Genomic DNA, 26154 nt, shown 5'->3' on the forward strand with positions numbered 1-26154 from the left:
TTGATTTACGACCCAGATGCAGAGCCGCAGTTATGGGGTTTCTGGACTCAGTATATCTATCTTACAGCTTTCAGGAAACGAGACCCTGGATCCACCCAACATTGACCCCTTTACACAGCCCTGCCTTGGGCCTGTCAAAATGCTGCTTCATTTAAACTTCACCTTCACTCCACTGTTCCCTAGAATCCCATAGTAATGTTATCTTTTCCCTCGTTTGGAGAGACGCCCCACAGGTTCCACTGCTACACTGTCTCTTGCTCTTTATGTGGGTCAGTTGACCTGATTTTGTTAGACCAGAGTGATCCTGGTGGTCTCAGGTTGATTGGGCTAAAATGCTTCTGTAATCACGAAAAAATAAGGCTCCTTCAAATTTATACATATTTAACAAATATATATACATACCATTTCCCTAGATAGTACATATCTAAAGACTCAGTAACTGTGTTAAGGAAGAATAATAATGAAGATTTATTGAACTCTCACTGCGGGGCAGACTGTGTTTTAAGATTTTTAAGGGTATTATCTAATTTAATGTGTATAGCAACCCTATGAGGAAAAATTACTGTTATTACTCTTTTCTATAAATGACGATGCTTTAGTTTTAGAAAGCTTAAATCATTTTCCCAGGATGACATTGTGTGTGTTAGAAACAGGATTTGAACACAGGCCATCCACTATGAGAGCTCACATTCTTTACTACTCTGATATGCTTTCTCAATGATCCAGCAGTCCCTTTTAGTAGTGCCACGGATGGGAAAAACTTCAGCTTAGCTGGCTAAAAGCATCATGGCTTTATTTCTTCACACATTCTTTAACTGAAGTCCCTCTAACAAAAACATTCCTAGTCTGTGGCAACTCTGAAAACATTCTTATAAAATTCTTTAGGCCAGGTGCGGTGGTTCACGCCTGAAATCCCAGCACTTTGGGAGGCTGAGGCGGGCAGATCTCTTGAGGTCAGGAGTTCAAGACCAGCCTGGACAACATGGTGAAACACCATCTCTACAAAAAATACAAAAATTAGCTGAGTATGGTCGTGCGCACATATAATCCCAGCTATTCCAGAGGCTGAGACATGAGAATCACTTGAACCTGGGAGGTGGAAGTTGCAGTGAGTCGAGATTGCACCACCGCACTCCAGTCTGGGCAACAGAGCGAGACTCCATCTCAAAATAAATAAATAAATAAAAATAAAAATTCTTTGGTTTTTCATAAACACTCGTAATGTGTATGGTATTCTCCATAATCTTGCTAATTTTTATAAAACATTGTTTTAAACCATTTATCACATTGCATACCTGAGACTAAGGTTTGGCCAGCCTTTGACTCTCCCATGAAATTACAGCATGTGCATGTCTGCAATGGCGCAATCTCAGCTCACTGCAACCTCCACCTCCTGGGTTCAAGCAATTCTCCTGCCTCAGCCTCCCGAGTAGCTGGGATTGCAGGCGCCTGCCACCATGCCCAGCTAATTTATTTATTTATTTATTTAGTATTTTTAGTAAAGACAGAGTTTCACCATGTTGGCCAGGCTGGTCTCGAACTCCTGACCTCAAGTGATCTACCCGCCTCAGCCTCCCAAAGTGCTGGGATTACAGGCATGAGCCACCCCACCCAGCCTCAAATCTATAAATATCTAAGGTGATGACTTTGAAGTGCTGTGTAGCATTTCAGTGAGTTTGAGATTGTTGGGAAGTGTTCAGAAACACAAACTTGCTCTTTTTATTTAGCCAGTTGTAAAATACCAAAGAGAGATGAGGTGGCCACTCTGAGGAGCAGATGGCAGTTATCTTTGTGTGGCTTTTCCTTATCACTGGGACAAAGGATACCGTAGGTAGGATCTTCCCAGAGTTGGAAAACAGCTGAATTCTTGTTATGCCTCTCCTCCCTAATACTTGACTTTACATGATCATTCTGCAAAACATATACCAACAATCTGTGCACTTTTGATCAAGGGAAGGTGTACAAATATCAGCCCTCCTGATTCTTGGACCAAAGTCAGCACTTGCAAAATTGTATCCTCCTCTGGAGAAAGAAAGCCGAGTGAGTGCCAGGTGACTCTGGAAGCCCGTGTCCTCAAGGATAGCCAGCATTTAGATATGTTTGGATATATATATTGTATAGTTTTGTTGAGGAAAAAAAAACAAGAATGAAAAAGTCAGTCATTTCCTCTTGATATCCAGTAACAGTGAATTAAACAAATTCAATAATCTTCAGATGCTCACTATGTGCAAAGTGCTGGGTGCAGAAGGTCTGGTGAGTAGTAAGATGAACTGGTTACACTCCTTGGATTCCACCCCTGCCGTCAAGTGTTTGCAGTCCAGCACAGGAGACCCGTGTGACTATAAGTAGCTAAGTAGGAAGCAAGATCCTAAGTCTGGAAGTGGAGTGTAAAGCACCAAGGAAGTGGGTAGGAGCAAATATTTTATTCTACAGCAGAGAACTCTTAAGAAAGCTTCAGAGAGGAATGGCCATGAATGGAGTGTTTAGTACGAGTTAATGGATTTCAGCAGATAAGGGGAAGTGATGGTGTGCAGGAAGAAACAGGAGTGCTGTTAAGGAGAAGGAGAAATATTAATGAGAAGGGGGACAGGAAAGACCTGGAGTGTGTTCATGGTATCACGTATGGTCTGGTTTGGCAGAAACAGTATGCAGGAGGGATATAGAAGGCAGTAAATCTGGAAAGATGGTCTGGCATTGGCCATACCTATGTACTTAGAAAAACCCTAGAGAAGAGAAGTATTAACGTATATTGAATTTTAGAGTAGCAGGAAGATGGTTAGGAGTGTGAGCTTTAGAAACCCGGCAGCCCTAGATTGTCATTCTGTCTCTAGGACTTAAACGCAATGGGACCTTGTGTAGATCTCACAATCATCTGAATTCTAATTTCCTTCTCTGTAATGTGGACATAATTATAGCACCTTCTTATGAGGATTAAGTGAGATCATGTAAACTAACATATCTAAACAGGTACCCAGTACAATCTATGAATGTTTGCTGGTATTACATTATAATTTTATGCTTTCATTAAAAAAACTTTAACTCTTTACTCAGATGGTGTGTATTTTCTTTGGTACCCTTGATAACTCATTTGTTCCAAAGCATGAATCACAAAAAATATCAAAAGAATAAATTGTTCAGAATATTATTTGTACCTGTTAAGTGTTAGAAATGTTGACTCTTGTTAATTTAGCTCATTAATATCTATTGAGTACCCACCATATGTTTAGTGCCAAGCTAGGTACTATAGGAGAATATGAGACAGAACTCCTGTGTTTAAGAGGCTGTTGATTTAGTTGGGGAGAAAAAAGTAGCATATCTTTATTATACACAAAACTATGGTTTTGTAGTTTTCAGCCTACATTCTTAGGCTCAAAAATGTGTCAACATTCTTTGAAGGTGTATTAGGCCTTGAAATGACTGGGCACACCATTTTCTTTGTTCACAGCATTCTTTGTGGAAGTGTGACTCTTTAAAACAGCAATATGAAAGAGTAAATAGATACTACTATAGAGCAGAAGTCATTCAGGATTTCAGAGAAGACAGATATTGGTGTGCATTATAGGGATGGGGAAGACTTGAGGGAAGAAGTAATGTATGTAAGATCTAGGTAGGTGGACAAGTAGGAAGACTGCCTTCCAGCAGGAAACAAAGCATGAGACTGTAGTTTTGAGAGGGCAATAGAGAAACCAGCCTGGCTTAATTAGGTTCACATTCATAGGGAGAAAAAAAATGAAGTTGTCAGATAATAGAGCCAGTGCCAAGTTGTGAAGGGAATGCAGGCAGGAATGTGGGGTTATTCATTTGGAGAGGTGCAGGAAGTATTGAACAAGGGAGAGATGAGGTGAGTGTTCCCGTAGGAGGGTGTATTGACAGGTGCTTAGGATGATTTGGATGGGAGACAGGATTGAAGTCAGAGAGACAGACCATTTAGCCATTGCAGTGACCCACTCAGGAAAGAAGGCAGCCTGAAACGGTGGTAGCTGAAGGTAGTGTAAGCAAGAAGCTTATTTAGAGGCATTCAAAGGACCATCCGTGGGGCTTTGAAACTGATGTTTATTAGTAGTATATATACCTAAGATGATTTTGAGAAGGATGATGGTATTAGTAGAGAAATGGAAAGGTAAGGAAACCTTACTATGGAAGAAAGAAGGTTGGTTTAGCTTGAATAGGCTTAGGTACATAGATACATAGATAAAACAGCTTAGAAAAAGTTAAAAATGATTCATAAGTCTACCATTTTAACACAACTGCCCTTCATTTCATCTCTATTTTGCCTCGTAGCCCTGGCTCATATGTACACATAGATACATATCTGCAATCATAAATGCATGTGCCATTTTTCATTTTAAAAATTAGTCTGTCATAAACATCTATTTTCATGTAATCTTTATTATTATAAATATTACTGGCTGGATGCCTTCTGTTTAATCTGATATGTCCTGAAAGCAAGGACCATATTGGTGGTGTTTATGTCTGTGTGTCTAGAACGTAAGAAAAGATTAAGAAATGTTTGTTTAATGAAAGCGTTATTGGCCATACTCATTATTGACCATGAGTATTTTCATGCGTTTCTTTGTAGAACTTGCTACAACAAACATGTATGTGATAGTTTGGGCTTTGGGTTTTTATTTTGGTTTTTTTCTTTTGTTAAACTGTTACCTTATGATAAATACTTGAGATTGGAATTGTTGTGTGGAAGCACATCAAGTCTTCCTCAGAAAGCTCTCTATCAGTTGGAGTGGCATTTGGCCACAAGACAGCTTGACATACAGCAACTTAAATGAGGCAGGTGCTTATTTTCCCCATGTCACCACATGTCCTGAGATTGGTAGTTAGGGGCTGTTTTGATGGTTCATGATGTCATTGGAAACCTGAACTCTTCCTGTCTTCTTACTGCATCATCCTTAGCTTGTAGTTTTGTTTTTGTGTTTTTGAGACAGGGTCTTGCTTTGTTGCCCAGGCTGGAGTGTGATAACACGATCATAGCTCACTGCAACCTCAACCACCCAGGCTCAAGTGATCCTCCTGCCTCAGGCTCCTAAGTAGCTGGTACTACAGGTGTGCACCACCATGCCCAGCTAATTTTTTTTTTTTTTTTTTTTAGTAGAGACAAGGTCTCCCTTTGTTTCCCAGGCTGGTCTCAAACTCCTGGGCTCAAGCAATCCTCCCACCTCAGCCTCCCTAAGTATTGGGATTATAGGCATGAGCCACCACACCTGGCCTTTTTCTGTTTTGGGGTTTGTTTTGTTTTTTAAAGAAACAGGGTCTTGCTCTGTTGTCCAGGCTGGAGTGCAGTGGTGCAATCATAGCTCATTGAGACTTTGAACTCCTGGGTTCAATTGATCCTTCTGCCTCAGCCTCCAGAGTAGCTAGGACTACCGGCATGCATCACCATTCCCAGCCAACTTTAATTTTTTGTAGAGATGAGATCTCACTATACTGCCTAGGCTCTTGAACTCTTGGCCTTAAAGCAATCCTCCCTCGGCTTCCTAAAATGTTGGGATTACAAGTGTGAGCCACTGTGCCCGGCCTGGCCTGTGGCTTTTACCCTCATGATTGTAAGGTACTGCTGTGCCTTTATCCAGTTGCATCCTTGTTTTACACAGAAAAATGAGGGAAGGGTGAGGACTAAAGTTGGAAAGGGCTTTTCTGTGGAGGCTGCTTTTAGCCTGCTTTCCTGGAATCCCTACCCAGTGACTCCTGCCTGTCTCCAAGGCTAGAATGGTATCATCTGGCCATCTCTGACTGCTGGGGAGAAAGCTAGTCTTTTCAGCTGGGTATGTCACTTTCCCTGATAAAACTGTAGGTCACTTAACAAGGAAGGAAGGGAGACTGGACATTGGGCAGGCAGCCGGCAGCGTCTGCCACCATCTCTGACTGGCATGCCAACACTGCTCCTGACAGCCTGCTCTGAGGTCCTGAGAGTCAGCCACTGATGTTTATATTATCCAAATGAAAAAACAAGGTGCAAATTTGTGAGGAGACCACGAGTAGCTATGACTAAGATAAATTTGTCTCTACGAGTAGCTATGACTAAGATAAATTTGTCTCTCCTCTGGGTTTTAGTTGAAAAGCAAAATAATGTATGTAATTGTGTGCTCTAAAAGCCAGCCAGATGTAACATTAAATCTTAGAACACTGCACGGTTTGTGTTCAAAGTAAGAATTAATGTTAAAGAACTTTATTACCAGCAGATGAAATTAATTAATTCATATAATTAAGGGCTAAGAAACACTCAGGATAAACCACTTTGATTAGGGCAATACTTAGTAACCATTTAAAGGGCTCTTAAGAATTTGGATTTGTAAAGCTCAGTTGAATTTATGCTCAAAATAGGTACAACTCGAGAGTTGTACTCAGCACTTAAAATGTAGAATTATGTTTATTTTTCCTGACTTGGAGGTCTTCTCAGGCACACATATATATAGCTGGTGCTCTAATCTCATGCTTCTCAGCTCTCCGTGTGCCTTAGAATTGCCAGGGGAGCTTTAAATATATTGATGCGAGTCCTGGTGCAGATATTTTGATTCTGTTGGGTTGGGACCGTCTTCTAAGTGAGAAGCAATGAGGCGGTGCACTCAGGCAGGGCAGTGGGGCTGCAGGGGAGAGGACAGCTCTGAGAACTATTTAAGACGGCACCATCCAGTAGAACTTTCTGCAGTGAAGAAAATGTTCTACTTGCTCTGCTCAGTGTGGTCCACAAGCCACAGGTACTGTGGAGCATCTGAAATGTGGCTAGTGTGATTGAGGAACTAAACGTTTATTAATTTAATTGGATAGCCACATGTAGCTCATGATCACCTTATTAGACAGTGCCAATGTAAGAAGTAGAATCAGCTAGCTCTGCTCACCTAGGATTATGGAGGAGAGGGAGGCTGAGCATAACCTCAGAGTTTCTACAGGTAGTTATGCTTCTGGTATAGGGAACAGAGTGGAGGTGAGGAGGTTCGCGATGTTTACATGAGGGCCTCAGAAGTGACTAGCACGTGGCATGGGGCCCGGCCTATTGTAGATGCTCAGTCCATGTCGGATTATTTTATTGAGCCTTGGGCAGGATTCACAGCTCGTGTGTTCCATTTGTTTAGTATAAATACAGTCTAAAGTTATTTCTGAAAATAGTATTTTCTTCCTCTTAAGTCTTTTTCTTTTCTCTTTTTAAAAATCAGGTATCAAATTGTAGTGGAAATAATCCAGGCGACTACAATTAGCAGCTTTCCCCAACTGAAGAGGCACAAAGGTAAGAGCTGGTTTGTTTTCTTCAGTTCCACATCTGAAAGGTCAGCTTGGTCCCCGGGCTTCTCCCACCTGTCAGATCTTTGGCAAATAGGAGCTTTTCTGGCTTACATTTAAATATTTCAATTTATTAAAACAATACTATTACAGTATTAGAGAAGTAAATATAATTTCATCCTAACAACAACTTTTGTCTGTATTTCTGTATTCCCGTATAAACTTTATTCAGCTGCAGTCATAATTTTTAGAAGGTTAAAATCATTCAGTATATAATGTTTCTGTTCTGTTTTTAAACTAAACATGATTACATAATTTTTTTCACATATTGAAATTTAATATTTCTATCTTGAAACATAATCTTGATGGTCATTTAAATGACTCCAATAGGTTGAGGTTTCATAATTTACTTAATCTTGTCCTTATTTTCCTTTTTTAAGCATTTTTTTTAAGGAATTATAAAATCTTTTTCCTTTATTTAAGCGTTGGATTGCTAATAGCTTTTTCTGTCTTTCCATTCTTGTGTTGTAGGTTTTGTTGGGGGGCGGGGAGAGGGGGTGGTATATATATACACATATATGCATATGTGTATATATATGTGTGTGTATATATATATATAGCTCTATCTTTTTCTTCCTGTTTGTTTCTCTTCCAGTGAAGTAAGATTCTTTCCCAGGCATGATACCGAAGAATAATTAAGGTGTGAGGATGGCTCTCAACTGTCTTGTAGTTTGCCTGATGCTAGAATATTCCCCCTTGCATATACAAAGGTAGAGAATATGTTAAAATCTGGAGTGCAGAGCAGGTCTTGCTTTGCAGCTCAGAGGCAGCAAATGCTGCTTTCACCTTGGAGAACAGACATTCCACAAAAACCTCTAGGCCTGCTCAAGTCTCCACCAAGGAGAGGGAGTAGAGTGCTAAAAGAACGGGGAAGAGTTGGGCCAGAGACATTAAAGCATGCTTTCAGGTTTCTCGTGAGCACACAGAGGCAAAGGAAACTTGGGCTGGGGACTTGGACCTGGACTTGCCTCCCTGAGCCTGACAGAAGGTAGGAGCAAGTATAAAGCAAATGTAGGTATAGACTATGAAGAGGCACTGATTCCTCAGCTCAGCCTGTAATGAAGCCTGTGCAAATATGTCCTTTCAGCAGTGTTTACTGAGCACCTACTGAGTGATAATGACACAGTAGTAAACAAAACCTCTGCATTTCGATTCCCTAAACTAGGCTGGGAGGCAGTGAGACAATCAACAAAAAAATACATGTTATTTCAGATGGTCACATGTTCCTCAGAGAAAAACAAAGTTGGGATGCGGGGAGCCCTGGTAGGGACTGCTGGTTCTGCTGCAGGGGAGGCTAATTCTGCATTCAGTTAGTGAGTTGGGGAAGACCTCACTCAGATGGTGGGCTTTGAGCAGTCATCTGGAAGCCTGGGGGTATCTGGAGAAGGGCAGGTGCCAAATCCTGATGCAGAAACTTGCAGGATTTGCGGAAACGGATGGGGCTGAAGAAAGGGAGAGAAGCCAAACACCAGCTCAGAAAGGCGGCAGGGAACCCGATCACAAAGGCCCGACTGGTACTGCAGGGACTTGGGATTTTACTCTGAATGAGGACATCTTTAAATGGGCTTTTGAGCTAAGGAGACTTGATCTGATGAATTCCTACAACAGTGTGGACTCTGTTCCTCTCCTTTTTATCACTGTTCTTGCAGAGAAGATGCTTCACTTCCAGACAGATGGATAGTTGTTTGAAAGAGAACACTGGAGAGGCGTGCCGCTTTGCCACTGTAATCTTTTTTAGTGCCCGTCTTTGAGTTCAGTCAGCAAAATACCTTTCTTATTTTTTTATTCCATTAGTTTGCTAGGGCTACCATTAAAAAGTGCAAGCTGGGTGGTTTAAACAACAGAAATTAATTTTCTAACAATTCTGGAGGCTGGAAGCCCAAGACCAAGGTGTCAGCAAGGTAGTTCCTTCTGAGAGCGGCGAGGAACGACCTACTCCAGGCCTCTCCCTGTCTGCAGAAGGCCATCTTCTCCCTGTGTCTTCACATTGTCCTTCTTTTGTACCTGTCTTTCCTTCATGTCTACATTTTCTGTTCTTACAAGGATGCCAGTCATACTGCATTGGGGCCCACCTAATGACTTCATTTTAACTTGATTGACTTGGCAAAGGCCATGTCTCCAAATACGGTCACATCCTAAGGTACTTGGCGTTAGGACTTCAGCATCTGAATTTGTTTTGGAAGTGCGGGAAGGACACGATTCAGCCCATAACAGTTATGTTATAGACATTCTCAGTGACGCTTGGTTCTTTAGTGTCTGTGTTTTCCATCTAAGCTGTCCTTGCAACTCTTTTGGGTATCCTGGCTTCCTTCTGTTGTTTAAGCACTGAGGAAAAGACAAACAAACTAAGCACTCTTGGGGCCTTGGAGCCATTTTGCCTGGGACAGAAAACACTGGAGACTGGTCTCATTGCTTCTCTGAGGTTACTGGTTAGCAGTGATTGTCACCTCCAGCCTCTATGTCTGCATAGTATAATGCTCCAGTGGATTTTAATCTTCCTGCTTTTTGCAAAATTAAACTGCTTAGATAAACTCTTACATGCTTTGTGCTTAATATGAAATTTTAGCATGAGAATGTGTGTACATGTTAATATATAAGGACAAAGTAACTGGCAAGAATTTACTCTTAATACAGTGTATTCTGGTTGAATTTTAATTATAACTGAAGTGTTTGGTTTATTTTAAGTATTAGTTTCTCTCTGCCTAAAATGATCAAAAAGGTCAGAATCTAGTTTAAAGAGAATTTATTCAAGTGCAGAAGTTGAGGACTACAGCCAGGGACACACTGCCAGGTTGCCTTGAGTGCTGCAGAGAACAAAACAGAGGCTCAAGTTTTTAAAGAAAAAAGACAAATCAGGAAAGGGGGCAGTTACAAACGTTGTCAGGAATTCTCATGGGTTTACAGAAGTAACAATGGTTAGTGCTTGGCTGTACACAGTTAAACTGTAATGTGTATGACATTTTATGGCTACTTGGCATTAGTCTAGAGCCTGAATAGAAGTGGCTTCAAGAAGTAATTATGTAGCTCATGGGGAAGTGTGACGTGACCTCTGTTACATTCTAAATGCCTTTCTGGCCCTGATCATTTAAAGGAGCTCACATTCCTTAGAAAAAAGATGTTTCTTTTGGGGAGAAGAGGGTTAATTGTGGTGAAATATACGTAACAAAATTTACCATTTTTAAGTGTACAGTTCTGTGGCATTAATTATATTCATACTGTTCTGTAGCCATCATTACCACCCATCTCCAGAACTTTTCATCTTCCCAAACTGAAATTTCGTACCCATTAAACAATAACTCCACCTTCCCCACTTCCCTCAGCCCATGGCAACCACCATTCTACTTTCTGTCTCTCTGAGTTTGACAAGTCTATGTACCTCATATAAGTAGAATCATACAATATTTAAAAGGTTCTTCAGTCTCAATTCCTAGAGCTGCCATAGCAAAGTACCACAAACTGTCTGGCACAAACAACAAAAATGTATTTTCTCACAGTTTTGGAGGCAGGAAGTCTAAAATCAAGGCTTTGGCAGGGCCACGCTGCTTCTGAACGCGCTAGGGGAGCCTCTTCCACGTCTGTGTCTTAGCTTTCCATGTTGCTGGCAATCCTTGGTGTTCCCTGGCCTGGAGATATGTCACTCCAGTCCCTGCCTCAGTTGTCACGTGATATTCTTCTCTGTTTTGCATCTCTCTTTTCTCAACAGGGGCACTAATCATATTGGATTGGGGCTCACCCTGATTAAGCATGACTTTATCTTAACTTGATCACATCGACAAAGATCCCATTTCCGAATAAGATCACTTTAGTAGGTATGGGGGGGTTAGGACTTCAACATATCTTTTTGGGAACACAATTCAACCCACTGCGTTATAACTGGGTAAGTTCAAGTACAGCATTTAGTTCCCTTTTTTGTGTGTGAAAATGCTAGAAATATCTCTTTTCAGCAAGCTTTCTGACCACATTAAGATTTTCTGCCTTTTCTCCTTTTAGGTTAATTCTGGTATCAGTATTTAGCTTTTGCTACATTAGTCTCTTTTAAGACTATAATAGGGTTCAAAGTTAGAAAAAAACGCTTTGGTAAAAAGTAGACTAGCTGGAACTGTATAGGTAATTCCAGCCACCACATGCCTTCATGTCCAGAAAAAGACAGGTTCCATGGAATCAGTGCTCTGGCAAATGCTGCGGGTCTAGTAAGAATGAAGGGAAGCAGTGACGAGGGGAAAAAAGTAAATTGGACTTCATTAAAAGTGAAAAACTTGGCTGAGTGTAGTGACTCTTCCTATAATCCCAGCACTTTGCCGGGACCGAGGAGGGAGGATTACTTGAGGACAGGAGTTTGTTTGTTTGTTTCAGACAGAGTTTTGCTCTTGTCACCCAGGCTGGAGGGCAATGACACAATCTCGCCTCACTGCAACTTCCACCTCCCAGGTTCAAGCGATTCTCCTGCCTCAGCCTCCCAAGTAGCTTGGATTACAGGCACCCACCACCATACCCGGCTAATTTTTTTTGTATTTTTAGTAGAGGTGGGGTTTCACCATGTTGGCCAGGCTGGTCTTGAACTCCTGACCTCAGGTGATCTGCCTGCCTCAGCCTCCCAAAGTGCTGGGATTACAGGCGTGAGCCACTGCACCCGGCCATGGACAGGAGTTTTGAGGCCAGCCTGGGCAACATAGCAAGACCTTGTCTCTACAAAAAAATTTTTTAAAATTATCCAGGTGTGGTGGTGCACACCTGTAGTCCCAGCTGCTTGGGAGGCTGAGCTGGGAGGATTTCTTGAGCCCAGGAGGTCAAGGCTGCAATGAGCTGTGATCATACCACTGCACTCCAGCCTGGGTGACACAGCCAGACCCCCTCTCAAAAATAAGAAATAAATGAAACTTATGTTTGTCAAGGGACATTATCAAGAAAATGAAAAGACAACTCACAAAAAGCTAAATACTGTAGAGTGGAGGAAAAATACTTGCAAATCTTGTGTCTGATAAAAAGGTTGTATCCATAACATATAAAGAACTCTTATAACTCAATAATCAAAAGAGCAATAACCCAGTTGAAACTAACACAAGACGTCACTTCATGCCTTCTAGGGTGGCTAAAATGAAAGAGATAAGAACTGTTGGTGAGGATGTGGAGAAATTGGAAACCTTATACATTGCTGTTGGAAATGGAAAATAGAAGACAATTTGGCAGTTCCTCCAAATTTTAAACATAGAATTACCATGTGACCTAGCATTTCTACTCCTAGGTGTACACCTAAGGGAAATGAATTTGTATCTCCGCAAAAAACTTGAATGTTTATAGTAGCATAATTTATAATAGGCAAAAATTGGAAACAACCAAATCACCATCAACAATGGGTAAACAAAATGTGGTATATCCAGACAATGGAGTATTATTCAACAATAAAAAGGAAACCTTATGCTAAGTGAAAGAAGCCAGATGCAATAGGGCACATATTGCATGATTTCATTTATATGAAATGTCCAGAATAGGCAAACCTATAGACAGAAAGCAGGTCACTTTCCAGTGTATGTTGCTAAGATGTTTTGATGTAATATTTACATTATATTTTTTATTGAATAATTGTAAAAAGGTATTCAGTATTTTTGTGTCATTTATTAGATGTTTAAAATTTTACAGAAAATTTTTGACAAAAGGTGATTTTTAAATAATTTTTTCTGTTTTTATTTACGTTATTGTTATGGTCTGGTTATGATTCAGGCATATTCATATTCATAATTTTGTAGTAATGAAAACGTTTCAAAATAGTGCCATGAGGGATTGCAGCACTAACAGAGTTAGAGAAACAATGTAAAACACGATCGTTTATAAACAGAAAATGAAAAAATAGATAAATGATGAAAACTTTAAAAAATATCTTTGGAGTATTCCAACTAGGAGGCCGATGCACCAAGTAGGAATAAGGTATTGCAATCTAGGACCTGGATAATGCTAGTGAAAAGGAAGGGATTGATAAGGAAGATCGTGAAGGACAACAGCCTGCTTAGCGACTCGCGGAAGATGGAACAAAGGATCCAAGAGAATGGTAGTGCTGGTGCGATCTGCTGACTTTACAGAGGAGGGAACAGCTGTCAGTTAGTGTAAATCACCTTGATCAAAAGGAGTAAGTATCAAGCACGCATAAATGCAGCTCAAAACACTTTGCTCAGCGAGGTCATCCCTTCTAGTCTACTGTTGTGTCCCGTTGCTGCAGGTTGGTGAGATCAAGTTTAGGGTATAAAAGAAAAAGCCCTAGCATAGGAACCTGGGGGCCTTGGTTCAAGAACTTCTCTTGTGCTGCTAGCTTCCTGATGGAATCTGCATGAGTCATTTTATTTCTCTAGGACTCAATTGTTTTCATCTTTAGATAATCATAAAGGGTTCTCAATGAAGATACTGAAGGATTCAGGGGTTACGTAGGGGTTTGGTCTTGGACATCCTGGATTTGGGGCAAGAGGGGTATAGGAAACTCCTTGTTTGGCGTTTCTAAGCTGGGATTCATGTTGTGGAGAGAGAATAACCCTGAGGAGAACTATTTGGAAGTTACCATTATAGAGACAGTAGTTAATAGTCTTCTATTTCTGCCATTTCCAAATCAAATATCAGTAAAGTTGATGCTGCCGCATTATTAGAGCAGAATAATGTATTTACAATCTGAAGTGACTTCTGCTAACTCATTATACCATCTGCTGTCTGCCCATTAAAGTTCATATGTAGGTGCTTTCAATTTTAAATAATGAAGTTATAATTTAAGTGCGGATACTTTTTTTTTTAAGAAAAAATAACAAATTTAGCATTCCTCGTTGTCCTTACTTTTTCTTTTAACTCAGTATGTAGTAACTTATTGGATGTTACAGGAAGTCGTTTTTGTGTTTCTGTGGTCTTTCGAGTTTTGATGTATGGCTGGCAAATAAAAGGCTAATTTATAGAATGGTTCTAGATAGCTGCATTAAAAATACCTATGTCATTGTTTCTCAGATCGACTTTCCCTTTAATTTATTTCAATAAGAATGTGTTTCCCCCCTCCCATAAAAGTCATTAAAGAAAGCCAAATTTTTAGCATTAAAAAATCTCCCCAAAATATAATTGTTGAGTGGTTTTCGGAGATCTTTGCATTTTGGAGGTAGTGTGATCTAGTGAAAATCAGACAAAGAACCAGAGAAAAGTAAGTTGTAAGTAATTTTGTTTCCAATGTTCTTTCTCCTTATTGCTGCATTCTTTTTTATAAGTGGGAAACTGAAGAAGTTTAAAAGAAGAATGAGCAGATGGACGATCCTAGGAATGTTTAGTTATTCAACCTAGAGATGGGAACTTTATTTGTGAATGTAGTATATATTAATACACACAATATAAATATAGTTTTGTTCCATATAAAGATGTTTCTGGTGAGTCTTTTTTTTTTTTTTTTTTTTTTGAGACAGGGTCTGGCTTTGTCACCCACACTGAAGTGCAGTGGTGCAGTCACGGCTCACTGCAGTCTTGACCTCCCGGGTTCAAGTGATCCTCCCGCCTCAGCTTCCCGAGTAGCTGGGATGACAGGTGCACACCACTGCGTCCAGCTAGATTTTGTATTTTTTGTAGAGATGGGGTTTCACCACGTTTCTCAGGCTGGTCTCAAATTCCTGGGCTCAATCGATCCGCCCTCCTTGGCCTCTTAAAATGCTGTAATTAATCTGAGCCACCACATCTGGCCTGGCAAGTGTTTTTGAATCATAACTGATGTTGTGATGTAAGAGATGATATGCAATTGTGAAAATACTTTGAGGGTTTAAAGAAAAAATGCCATATAACAGATTGGGAGAAGTTACCTGATTGTTTACCCTCTGAAACCTTAAGGGGTTAACCACTGTCTCACTCCATTCCTGCTGCTATAACAAAATACCACAAACTGGGTATTTACTATAAAGAAGAGAAATTTATTTCTTACTTATCTGGACTTTGGGAATCCAGGATCAAACCTGTGGCATTCAGTGGCTGGTGAGGGCTGCTCTCCGCTTCCAGAATGGCACCTTCTTATTACCTCTCCTGGAGGGGACAAATGCTTGCTATGTCCTCGCGTGATAGAAGGACATAAGGGCCTAGCTAGTTCTCTCCAGCCCTTCTATAAGGCACCAATTTCATTTCATCCTGGCCTCATTGTCTCCTACAGGCCCCACCTGATAATACTGTGGGGAGTAAGTTTCAACATGAATTTTGGAGGAGACACAAACATTCAAACCACAGCAGCAGCTAACTGTACTGCCTTTTTTCAGGATGACATAAGACAACCTGTAGAGCTCTTTACTTTGTATATTTAGGACAGTTCAAAATAAGGCTATTGAGGCTTCAACACACTCTAGAAAATCCACCCAAAACTGGACGTTTTAGGTTCACAGTAGATTAGTTTGTCTTAGAGAGAGAAACATTACTCTCTTTAACAAGGTGGAAATTTTTATTCGATTTTTTTCTTCATGGCCTTTTTCTTTTGGAATTTTGGTCTTTTAAAGAAATTAATTATGATTTTAAAAATCTTTGGTGTCTCAGCTAGTTTAATTTTAATACAATTAATTCTGGGGAAAATAAATGAAATCATAGAACTAAAAAAAAATTTTTTTTTTGAGACCAGCTAAGTCAGGTCTTTGTCCTATGGGCAATAAAATTACATTAGGTATAATTAGAGGGAAAGCTTTTTACAGAAAACTTAACAAGTACTAAACAGTTTGAAACAATTAGTCTCTGAATTTTTAGTTTGCTTACAAAATTTTCTTTTCCCTGCCCTTGTTTTATCATTCAAACCTGGCCACATGTTTTGACTGAGGCCTAAAATTTACCCACTGATTACATCAGCTGCATGTTGGTCATAGAATTTGGGGAGCTTAGTGAGTCTAACTGGCTAATTTCCATGAACTTTTTTCAGTGTTCATCTTCTTTGACCTTTCTGCAGCATTTGATATTGTTGACTACTCAGTCTTCTTGAAACTCCACTTGCCTGGGCTAACGCTCCCTGTCTTATTCTAGTTTTTTGTTGGTTTTTCTGCTTATTTTCTTTACTCTATTCAGCTTTTAAATGTTGGAGTTCTTCAGGGTTTGTTCCTAACTCTTTTATACCTAATTATTTTATACCTATGCTGCCTAATATAATTGCCATTGGCTACATGTTACTATTTAAATTTAAATGAATTAAAAGTAAGTACAAATTTAATTCCCCAGTTACATCAGCCACATTTCAAGTACTCAGTAACCACATGTGGCTACCGTATTGGATAATGCATTATGAATATTTCCATCATTACAGAGGTTATGTTGGGTAGTACTGCCCTACTCTAATCCTTTCCCTTATCTGTATGCTGAAGACTCCAAATTTCTCTCTGCAGAGATCCTGTACCTTGCTACTTAATCTCTGCCATCTCAACAGTTTTGTTTGGATATCTCAAAAGTGGCTCCAAATGAAAATGTCCACATAAAGTCTCACATAGGTGGGCATCTTCTGCAATTTCTTGCCTCAGTGAATGGCATCATCATCTGTCTTAGTCAATTCAGGCTGCTGTCACAGAATGCCACAGACTGGGTGGCTTAAACAACGTTGATTTCTCACAGTCTAGAGGCTGGGAGGTCCAAGATCAAGGTAGTGGCAGATTTGGTGTCTGATGAGGGCCCTCTTGCTGGTTTGCAGATGGCGTCCTTGCTATATCCTCACATGGTAGGGTGGAGCGGGGAGAAGGAGAATTCTAGTCTCTTTCTCTTTGAATAAGGCCTCTAATTCCGTCATAGGGCTTCTACCTTCATCGTCTCATCTAAATGTTTCAAAGTCCCTACCTCCTAATACTGTCTTATTGGAAGTTAACATTTCATCAGATGAATTTTAGAGGAACACATTCAGTCCATAACACCATCTATTCATACAAGTCACAAACCTGAGTCAACCTTGTTGATTCCTTCTCCCTTGTATACTTTATCCAGTCCGTTATTATGCAGATGGACCACCTACATGTCGCTTAACTCTGTTCCCTGTCTGTGCACCAGTATCCTTTTTTTTTTTTTCTGAGACTGAGTGCAGGCTGTCTGTCGCCCAGGCTGGAGTGCAGTGGCGTAATCTTGGCTCACTGCAAGCTCCGCCTCCCGGGTTCACGCCATTCTCCTGCCTCAGCCTCCTGAGTAGCTGGGACTACAGGCGCCTGCCACCACGCCCGGCTAATTTTTTGTATTTTTAGTAGAGACGGGGTTTTACCATGTTAGCCAGGATAGTCTCGATCTCCTGACCTAGTGATCCACCCGCCTCGGCCTCCCAAAGTGCTAGGATTACAGGCATGAGCCACCGTGCCCGGCCAGTGTGCACCACTATCCTTTACCACCAGTCGCTCTCTTAACTATTACAGTAACTTCTTTTTTTTTTTTTTTTTTTTTTTGAGACAGAGTCTCACTCTGTCACCCAGACTGGAGTGCAATGGCGCAATCTTGGCTCACTGCAACCTCTGCCTCCTGGGTTCAAGCAATTCTCCTGCCTCAGCCTCCTGACTAGCTGGGATTACAGGCATGCACCACCACACCTGGCTAATTTTTGTATTTTTAGTAGAGCCGAGGTTTTGCCATGTTGGCCAGGCTGGTCTCAAACTCCTAACCTCAGGTGACTCACCCGCCTCGGCCTCCCAAAGTGTTCGGATTATAGGCATGAGCCACCACACCTGACCTATAGTAACTTCTTAATTGGCCTCCTAGCATACATTTCTTTCTGTCTATGAAAAAATAATATATTTTTCATACTGAAGTCATAGTGATTTTTTTTAAAAAAATACATAGCTTATGTCACCTTTGTATTTAAAACTCATCATTGTCTTCCCATTTTTCTTATAATGAAGACTCTTGATGTGATCTACAAGGTCTTGCTTCCTCTGGTCACGGGCTGTATTTTCCGCTTCATCTTCTGCCCTTCCACCCTGTCTCTCTGCATTCCAGCCACATTAACTTTTCTATTTCCTGGACTCACCCTGATTCCTTGTGCCTTGTATTCTTTGCACATTCTGTTTCTTCTTCTTGAAGTGCTACCCTACTCTCGATATCACTCTGTCTAGATAACTCCTCCTTATTCATTATAGTCTATATCTAACGTCTCTTCATTGTTCACAGCCCTCCCTCCCTGGATGCTGGATAAACAAGAGCTCTTGAGTTCTGTTAGGACCCCTCATGGCAGTAGAGAATGTACTCTGGAGGATATCTTATCCACCAGAAGTGGGTTTTCAGTTACTCAACCTTTTTTGAGTGCCATTGTGTATTAGGTACAGCAATGCCCTAAGATCATGGTCAACACACATGCAAAACGACAATGCAACTTGATAAATGCAATGAGAATTGCGTGTTCAGGATTTAGCAGTGGCACAGATGTGTGGAGTGTGGATGACCTGGAGCAGAGGTCAAGAAAGGCTTCTTTTTCAGAGTAACACTGAGTTGAGTCATAAAGGCGAGAGGCTCTCATTCATTCCCTCTGGGCTTGTCAGGGTATATGGGTTGATGGCAGCACACGTGCATAGAGAAAGAGAGTCGTGAAGCAGCCTTGTGCGTGTAGATAGGTCAGATGAGATCATGTGCTCGTGCTTGGTATGCAGTGGAGAGATGCGATTAACAGACAAGGCCTAAAGGGCCTGGGAGTTATCCTAGAAAGTCTGGACGTAATGCTGTAGAGCAGTGGTTCTCAAGCTATGGTGCGCGTCAGCCTCACTGGAGAGCTTGTTAAAACGCAGATTGCTCACCCCCAACCCCTACCAAAAGCTTCTGATTCCGTAGATCTCGAGCGCGCCCCAGAGTTTGCATTACTGACTGGTTCCCTGATGATGCTTGTGCTGCCTGTCCAGGAATCACACTGATAACCACTGCTGCAGATGATACAGAGCCACTGATATATTCATATTTGCCTTTTAGTACCCAACTACGTAGCTTTTTATTTAGAACTAGACAGAACCGCTAGAGTAGTTGAGAAATGGTCTATTAAAATAAGCTGGCCAAGTGTAGGAATTCCAGTAGTTATGGGACATAAACCAGGTTTCCCCTGCAGTTTGATGTGAATGAGCCCAGCATATCTCCCTTTAAAGCTTTCTTCCCTGCTATTCTGAATCCTGACATGTTATCAAGCATATTTAAGGTGATTCAAGAGTCATGTTCATTCAGCTTACTACAGCAAAGAACATGAGGTTGATTTGAGTGCTGTGGAAACTGCTGTGTGTAAATAGTACACACTTGAGACTGATACACTCAGGGTACAGATGAGGAGATTTCGCCTTTTTATTCATTTTAAAAAATTGTACATCTTACCCAAGTGTAATTAGAGTTTTTAAAGTGTTGTAACTAAGTAGTTTTAGAATTTATCAATTAGAACTGTAGAATATGTTGACTATGTATGTGTACATACACAAACACATAGACACTGTTACTTGCTGATAAGAATCATAACAATTTCCATTAGGAATTTTTTTTTTTTGAGATGGAGCCTCGCTCTGTCACTCAGGCTGGAGTGCAATGGCACGATCTCAGTGCCCTTATAAAAGAGGCCTCAGAGACTGCCTTGCACCTACGCCACGTGAGGATATGGTGTGGAGACGCAGACTCTGCCAGCACCTTGCTTGTGGACTCCCAGCCTCCAGAGCTGTGTGGAGTGAATGTCTGTTGTTCGGAAGCCACGCAGTCTGTGGTGTTCTGTTAGAGTCGACCAGCTCTCAGGCTGTTTCCCTGCCATTGCCCCAAGGGCTCTTGCGAGGGTTCCTCCCTGCCCAGTCCTTGAACCTCCAGCACTACCTCCAGTGCCTGCTGTCCCTTCCCCACTGTCACCACCTGGCCCCCACTCATTCCCTGCCTGAAGGACTATGGGCTCGGGCATTTCTGTTGCGCTCACTATAGTCTCATGAGTTTATAACCAACTCTACTCGCCCTCTGCCTCCCAGGAGAACTTTACTCCTCATAGACTCTAACACCTGCATTTTATACAAATAAAGTTCATGTCCAGGGATGTTAAACTACTTACCTGGTTTGAATAGAACTTGTTAGTCACACACAAATCCGACACAAATCCAGAACTTGAGCCCAAGTCCCCTGAGTTTCGTCCTGGGCTCCTGCTCACAACAAACATTGTATGGGTCAGATCTGAGTTCTGGGTGTATCTCAAATCTGCTCAGCTCACAGTGCCGATTTGGGAACAGGGTTCTGCTTGTAATTTTATATGTGGATTTAATTGCCATATTATTCCTTTAAAAACATATTGCAAGCCTGTTGGAGGGCCTTAAACCAAGGGGAGTGCTAGGAGTTCCAGCACCTAGACATTAAAGGAAGGTGCCGGGCGTGGTGGCTCACGCCTGTAATCCCAGCACTTTGGGAGGCCGAGGTGGGTGGATCACGAGGTCAGGAGATCGAGACCATCCTGGCTTACGCAGTGAAACCCTGTCTCTACTAAAAATACAAAAAAATTAGCCAGGTGTGGTGGTGGGCACCTGTAGTCCCAGCTACTCAGGAGGCTGAGGCAGGAGAATGGCGTGAATCTGGGAGGCGGAGATTGCAGTGAGCCGAGATCGCACCACTGCACTCCAGCCTGGGCGACAGAGTGAGACTCCGTCTCAAAAAAAAAAAAAAAAAAAGAAATCAAAGCAGGGCACACAGTGGGCACACAGTGGGCACACCCTGGCCGGGCTGCACAAAGTCCGTGTGTCTCTGTACTCTTCTCCATCATAAAGTGAGTGATTCTGCCACCAACTCCTGTACAATTTCTGCTATTCCTCAAATATACTTTCCACTGAAGTGGAGTGACACGTTAGACTATGAAATCTCAGGTGTTTAGTGTGGTAAGAGAAGCCCATTTGTTCTTTTCAAAAAAGGACATACCAGCCTCAGGTTGAAAAGTAAGGCAAATATTTTTTTGAGTTCCTTAAGCAACTGTTGAGGTGATTTCTAGATAATTTTGAAGAAGTCTGTGATGAGTGGTAACTACCGAGAGTTGCTGCCAGCTTTGTGTTAAGAGGTCAAGTACCATTTCTCACTTCGAATCTTGACTAGTCCCTAAGTAAATATAATATACCTGTTTCTTGAACCCTTCTGTCAAGAGGATTTAGTAAAACTTCTGTTTACTTATTTATATTTTAGAGACATGGTCTCACTCTGTCGCCCAGGCTGGAACATAGAGACATGATCATAGCTCACTGTAACCTCAAACTCCTGGCTTTAGTGATCACGGCTCACTGCAGCCTCAACCTCCTGGGCTCAAGTGATCCTTCTGCCTCAGCCTCCTGAGTAGCTAGGACTACAGGTGCATGCCACCATGCCTGGCTAATTTTTAAACTTTTTTTTTTTTTGAGATGGAGTTTTGCTCTTGTCGCCTAGACTGGAGTGAAATGGCACGATCTCGGCTCACCTCAACCTCCACCTCCCGGGTTCAAGCAATTCTCCTGGCTCAGCCTCTCAAGTAGCTGGGATTACAGGCATGCGCCACCACGCCTGGCTAATTTTGTATTTTTAGTAGAGAAGGGGTTTCTCCATGTTGATCAGACTGGTCTCCAACTCCCAGCCTCAGGTGATCTGCCTGCCTCAGCCTCCCAAAGTGCTGGGATTACAGGCGTGAGCCACCACACCGGGCCTAAATTTTTTTTTTATAGAGACAGAGTCTTGCTGTGTTGCCCAGGCTGGTTTTAAACTCCTGGCCTCAAGCCATCCTCCCACTTCAGCCCTACACAGTGCTGGTATTACAGGTATGAGCCACCACATCCAGCCTAAAATTTTTATTTGAATATACAAGAAAGATTCAAAAGCTGGTCAGTCTGTCATCGCACATACAGTTGATTGGAGAACCAGCATTTTCTAGGGAGGAAGTCTCTATTCCATATGTCAATTGCCTGCATTTCACGAGCAGACCTAAGCATCCTGGGCAGAGGAGAGAAGAGAGCCCCTGTTGAGGAGTGAGGGAAGGGGAAGGAGGGTGCGGCCTTGTCCTCTGTTTGCTCTAACCTCCTTGTTAGAGCAGCAGGTTGTACCTCTATATCAGCACTACTAAGTGGGGCCAGATGGAGGGTAGGAGGTGGCAATTTTGCTCCCCAGGGGACATGTGACAATAGTCTGGAGACATTTTTGGTTGTCGTCTTTGGGGGAAGGGATGCTACTGGCATCTAGTGGTAGAGGCCAGGGATGCTGTTAAACATCCTGCAATACACAGTATAGCCCCCCACAGCTAAGAACTATCCTGCCCAAAATGTCAGTAGTGCTGAGGTTGAGAAACCCTGCCCTGTATTATCCATTAAATCCCTCAGTGAGTCTGCTGAGGATGCTGCCATTATGATATGCCCTGGAACATGATAGCATGTTATGAGGGAAGGAAAATATTCTACTGTTGGTGTTTTTCTTTTTTTATACCTGAAAGCCACAGTGGTGCCATTTTAATCCAGTTGTACTATTTCTGGAGTCATGAGTTTGCACTTTAAGTTACTTTGCTCTCTGCTGCCTCATTAGAAATAGCATCTAACAGTTGTCGTTAGATGTTGCTGTTTTTGTTTTACTGCAAGCCACTTCACTTGCTTAAGGAAGAATTATATCACGGGCAGGGGATTTATAGCGAAAAGCGTTTCAGTGATGGTATTCATAAGTCTGTTGTAATGTCTTTGTAGCCAAAAGGGTTTACCTAATGTCTAATCTAAATGTCTTTTTCATCAAACGAACCCAAATTCACCCATTTCCTTTTGCTGTGATCTCAGTAGAGCCTAGACTATCTAGAAGGAAAAACAGTGAATATTTGAACTAATTGCTTTGGAATATTATAGGTTAATGCAAAAGTAATCACATTTTTTTTGCCATTAAAAGTAATGTTGAAACCCGTGATTACTTTTGCACTAACCTAACATCATGTGTGTGTTCATCTTGGCACCAGTTTAAAGATCCACTGCCATCTGGTGTTTCACTGGCCACTTCTTTTTAAAGCTAGATTAAATGTTGTTTGATTAACCCAGTTTCTAACAATGCATAGTGTTACTACTTAACACTCTATAGAGAAACAACCACATAACTCTGGCATGAGCTGGGTCACGGGGTGTTGTCACACACCCGCTCGCCTATGCTTTTCTTGACGTGAATATTTCTTGGATGAATGGGTTTTAAGGCCACAAAGAAATGTATTCATCTGCGTCACTGGATTTACATGGATTTTTGCATGCCAGCAACATGGGATGCATGAGCTCCACGTTAGTCATTTAGCTCTGAATGTGGCATTCGCTTTCTGAGGCAAAAATAAACAGAACCGTCTAAGCAACAAGCTGCTGTTGCATTTGTTAGCAACAAGCTTTGTGATCAGACAATGGCATTGTATGGCCCATTAGCAAACAGAACGCATTCACGTGAGCAAGCCACATTTAAGCGGAGCACCAAAACATTCTTCCCAGCCTTGCAGCTGGGTTTTAGGGAAGGGTTATTCTCTTTCTTACTTCTCTTTGGAATTTTCTTCTAGGTTTTGTCCTTTTAGAAAGGCGTTTTAAGCTCTCTTTGGGTAAAAAGAATGTAATGGTTGGTAAATGGGTGTCAGTTTTCTCCTGTATCTCTCTCTCTTTATCAACATGTTTTAACAAGTTAAAATTGAGGTCTAGGTTTGTTTTATAAATAAGAGGCAACTTGAGTCCCAGAATTTTTAGATTAACTTAAACGTTATACACAAACTGTGAAGTTTAAGGATATATATTTAAAAAGTAAAAGTTTTCTTGAAAAATTAGGTCTTCCAAGCATGCATTTCCTTAGGTACACCCACAAAACATCTTAGTTTGCAATAGACTAATTTTGGGGCAAACTACATTTACCTTCATCCTCCTACAAAGGAGTCTCTGAAATACTATTTTTTTCCTGTTGAGATAAATGCTAAATTAGTGAGTTCTTTAGGCAGGTCCTGTCTGTTGGCCAAGTATAACACAAGTTCAGAAACCATTATTGAAGTAAATGAAAATATGTCTGATAATACCTGACAGATCATCTTGAACAAGGCCATGTGTTGGCCTGAGGCCTGCCTGTGGCCCTTTGTGTTAAGTACCGGAAAAGCTGCTTCTGATAAAAATGTATTATGGTGCTGTGTCTAAGTTTTTTCACCAAATTGTGCAGCCTCCCTGAGTACTATGTTATACATTTGACTAAGTGGGACTTGAGATGGGTAATGACCATCCTAGGGAACCGGATGGAGGTCTCCAGCTGGGAGGATGTGCAAACCATTACTTAGACTGCACTTATGGGAACCAAGAGACAAAACACAAATGCTCTTTTATCATTGGTAGTTTCAAATCTAAGCGAGGTATGTGCTGACTCACCTCCAGAGAGTGTGCTCTCACCTGCCCAGATATGTAGTCACCATGCCTAGGGAGGAGTATTCAGTTTCTCTAGCGGTCCTCTGGGCCCTGAGCATTCCTGGCAGTCCTGCTGAACTCTGCTTTGCATGAGAGATTCCACACTTGCCCCTTTACCTCAGGCCTCTGATCACTCAGTCTTTTACCCCCTCACTCCACACAGACGACTTTGCCCTCTACTTGGACAAAAGTGAATCCATATGAAGGGAACTGCTCTGGCATCCAGCCATGTCTGCAAACTTCCTCATATCCAATGTCTACCTGCTCTGCCTTCCATGTTACTACAGTGGAGGAGGTGGCCTTTCTCCAAAGCTGATCTCTGATCTCTTCACCCATCTTCTGGATTCCATTGCTTGTCTGTCGCCTTTCTCAACTTTTATTTATTTATTTATTTTGCTCTGCTGCTCAAGCTGGAGTACAGGATCATCACTCACTGCAGCCTCAAATTCCTGGACTCAAGTGAACCTCCCTCCTCAGCCTCCTGAGTATCTGGAACTACAGGCATGCACTGCCACACCTAGCTAAGTTTTTAAAAAACTTTTTGTAGAGATGGGGTTTTGTTATATTGCCCAGGCTGGTCTCAAGCACCTGCCCTCAAGTGACCCTGCTGCCTCAGCCTCCCAAAGTGCTGGCCATTACAGGTGAGAGCCACCACGCCTGGCCCACACCTCTCTTTACTTTTAACTGATTTCTTCTCATCAGCATTAAAACCAGTTCAATTCTCTCTCACTTAAAACAAAAACATGCCTTCCCTCACCCCAACCCTTGCCTTCAGGTGTATATACACAGCCAGCCCATTCTCCACAAGTTGTAATACTCAATGTTTAGTCATTTTTAAAAATTAATTTTTATGAGTTTTTTTGCTTTAAAGGATATGTCAACTTAAGAAAACATTGTTACTGGTTTTAAATTTTAAAAAATATTTGCTTGACGTGGCATAACTTGTAAGTAACAGAGCCAGGATTCTAACCTAACTCTGATTGCAGACTCTTCTGAAAACTCTCCACTGGATTTGACCTGGGGGTCCCTAGTGATCTTGGCAACAGCAGATTTGGTGGAGGGACGGTTAGAAGCCAGATAGGAGTCCTTGAAGGGTAGGAGTTGAGGATGCTCACCCTCTTTCTTTCCTCCTCAGCCCCAAATTCTAGAAAGAACACAATACCTGATACATACTAGCAAAATGTAGCATTTGAGAGTTCATTGATCCATTCATCTCCTGTTTAATGAGTGTCTCCTTTGCTGTCAGGCACTGTTGTAGGTGCTGGGGATATAGCAGTGTATACATAGATAAGCACCTCCTTTTATGAGGATGTATTTACGATCCCCCTGTCAGCTTCTCTTCCTCCTTACTCTTGAGGGTAAGGTTTATCTCAATTGTGTCTAGGATTATGTGTTTCCTCCCAGGTTGTCTCACACACTCCCATGATGTCATTTACTATCCCAGAGCTGAATGTTTCTGAACTCTAGACCATCTCTCTCCACTTAGGTAGCTCAGAAGCCTGCAGACTCATTTTGCCTGTTTGGTTGTCTTTTACTGTGTAACAAACTA

The 26154-nt window shown here is 41.6% G+C and overlaps 1 protein-coding gene across 7 annotated transcripts in view; it reads left to right on the forward strand.

Moving 5' to 3' along the window:
- SNX25 (sorting nexin 25) overlaps positions 1 to 26154 on the forward strand; it is a 150044-nt gene that overhangs the window by 65729 nt on the left and 58161 nt on the right. For 6 of the 7 annotated variants that reach the window (XM_054554793.2, XM_024245805.3, XM_054554796.2 and 3 more), the window contains exon 6: positions 7167 to 7237. In XM_054554793.2, the coding sequence (XP_054410768.1) occupies positions 7167 to 7237 (71 nt within the window). Of the gene's footprint in view, positions 1 to 1952; positions 2052 to 7166; positions 7238 to 26154 lie in introns of all 7 variants that reach the window. The other variant, XM_054554797.2, reaches the window with a different exon arrangement.

The sequence above is a fragment of the Pongo abelii genome, chromosome 3 (assembly GCF_028885655.2).
Source record: "Pongo abelii isolate AG06213 chromosome 3, NHGRI_mPonAbe1-v2.0_pri, whole genome shotgun sequence".
Classification (NCBI taxonomy): Eukaryota; Metazoa; Chordata; class Mammalia; order Primates; family Hominidae; genus Pongo; species Pongo abelii.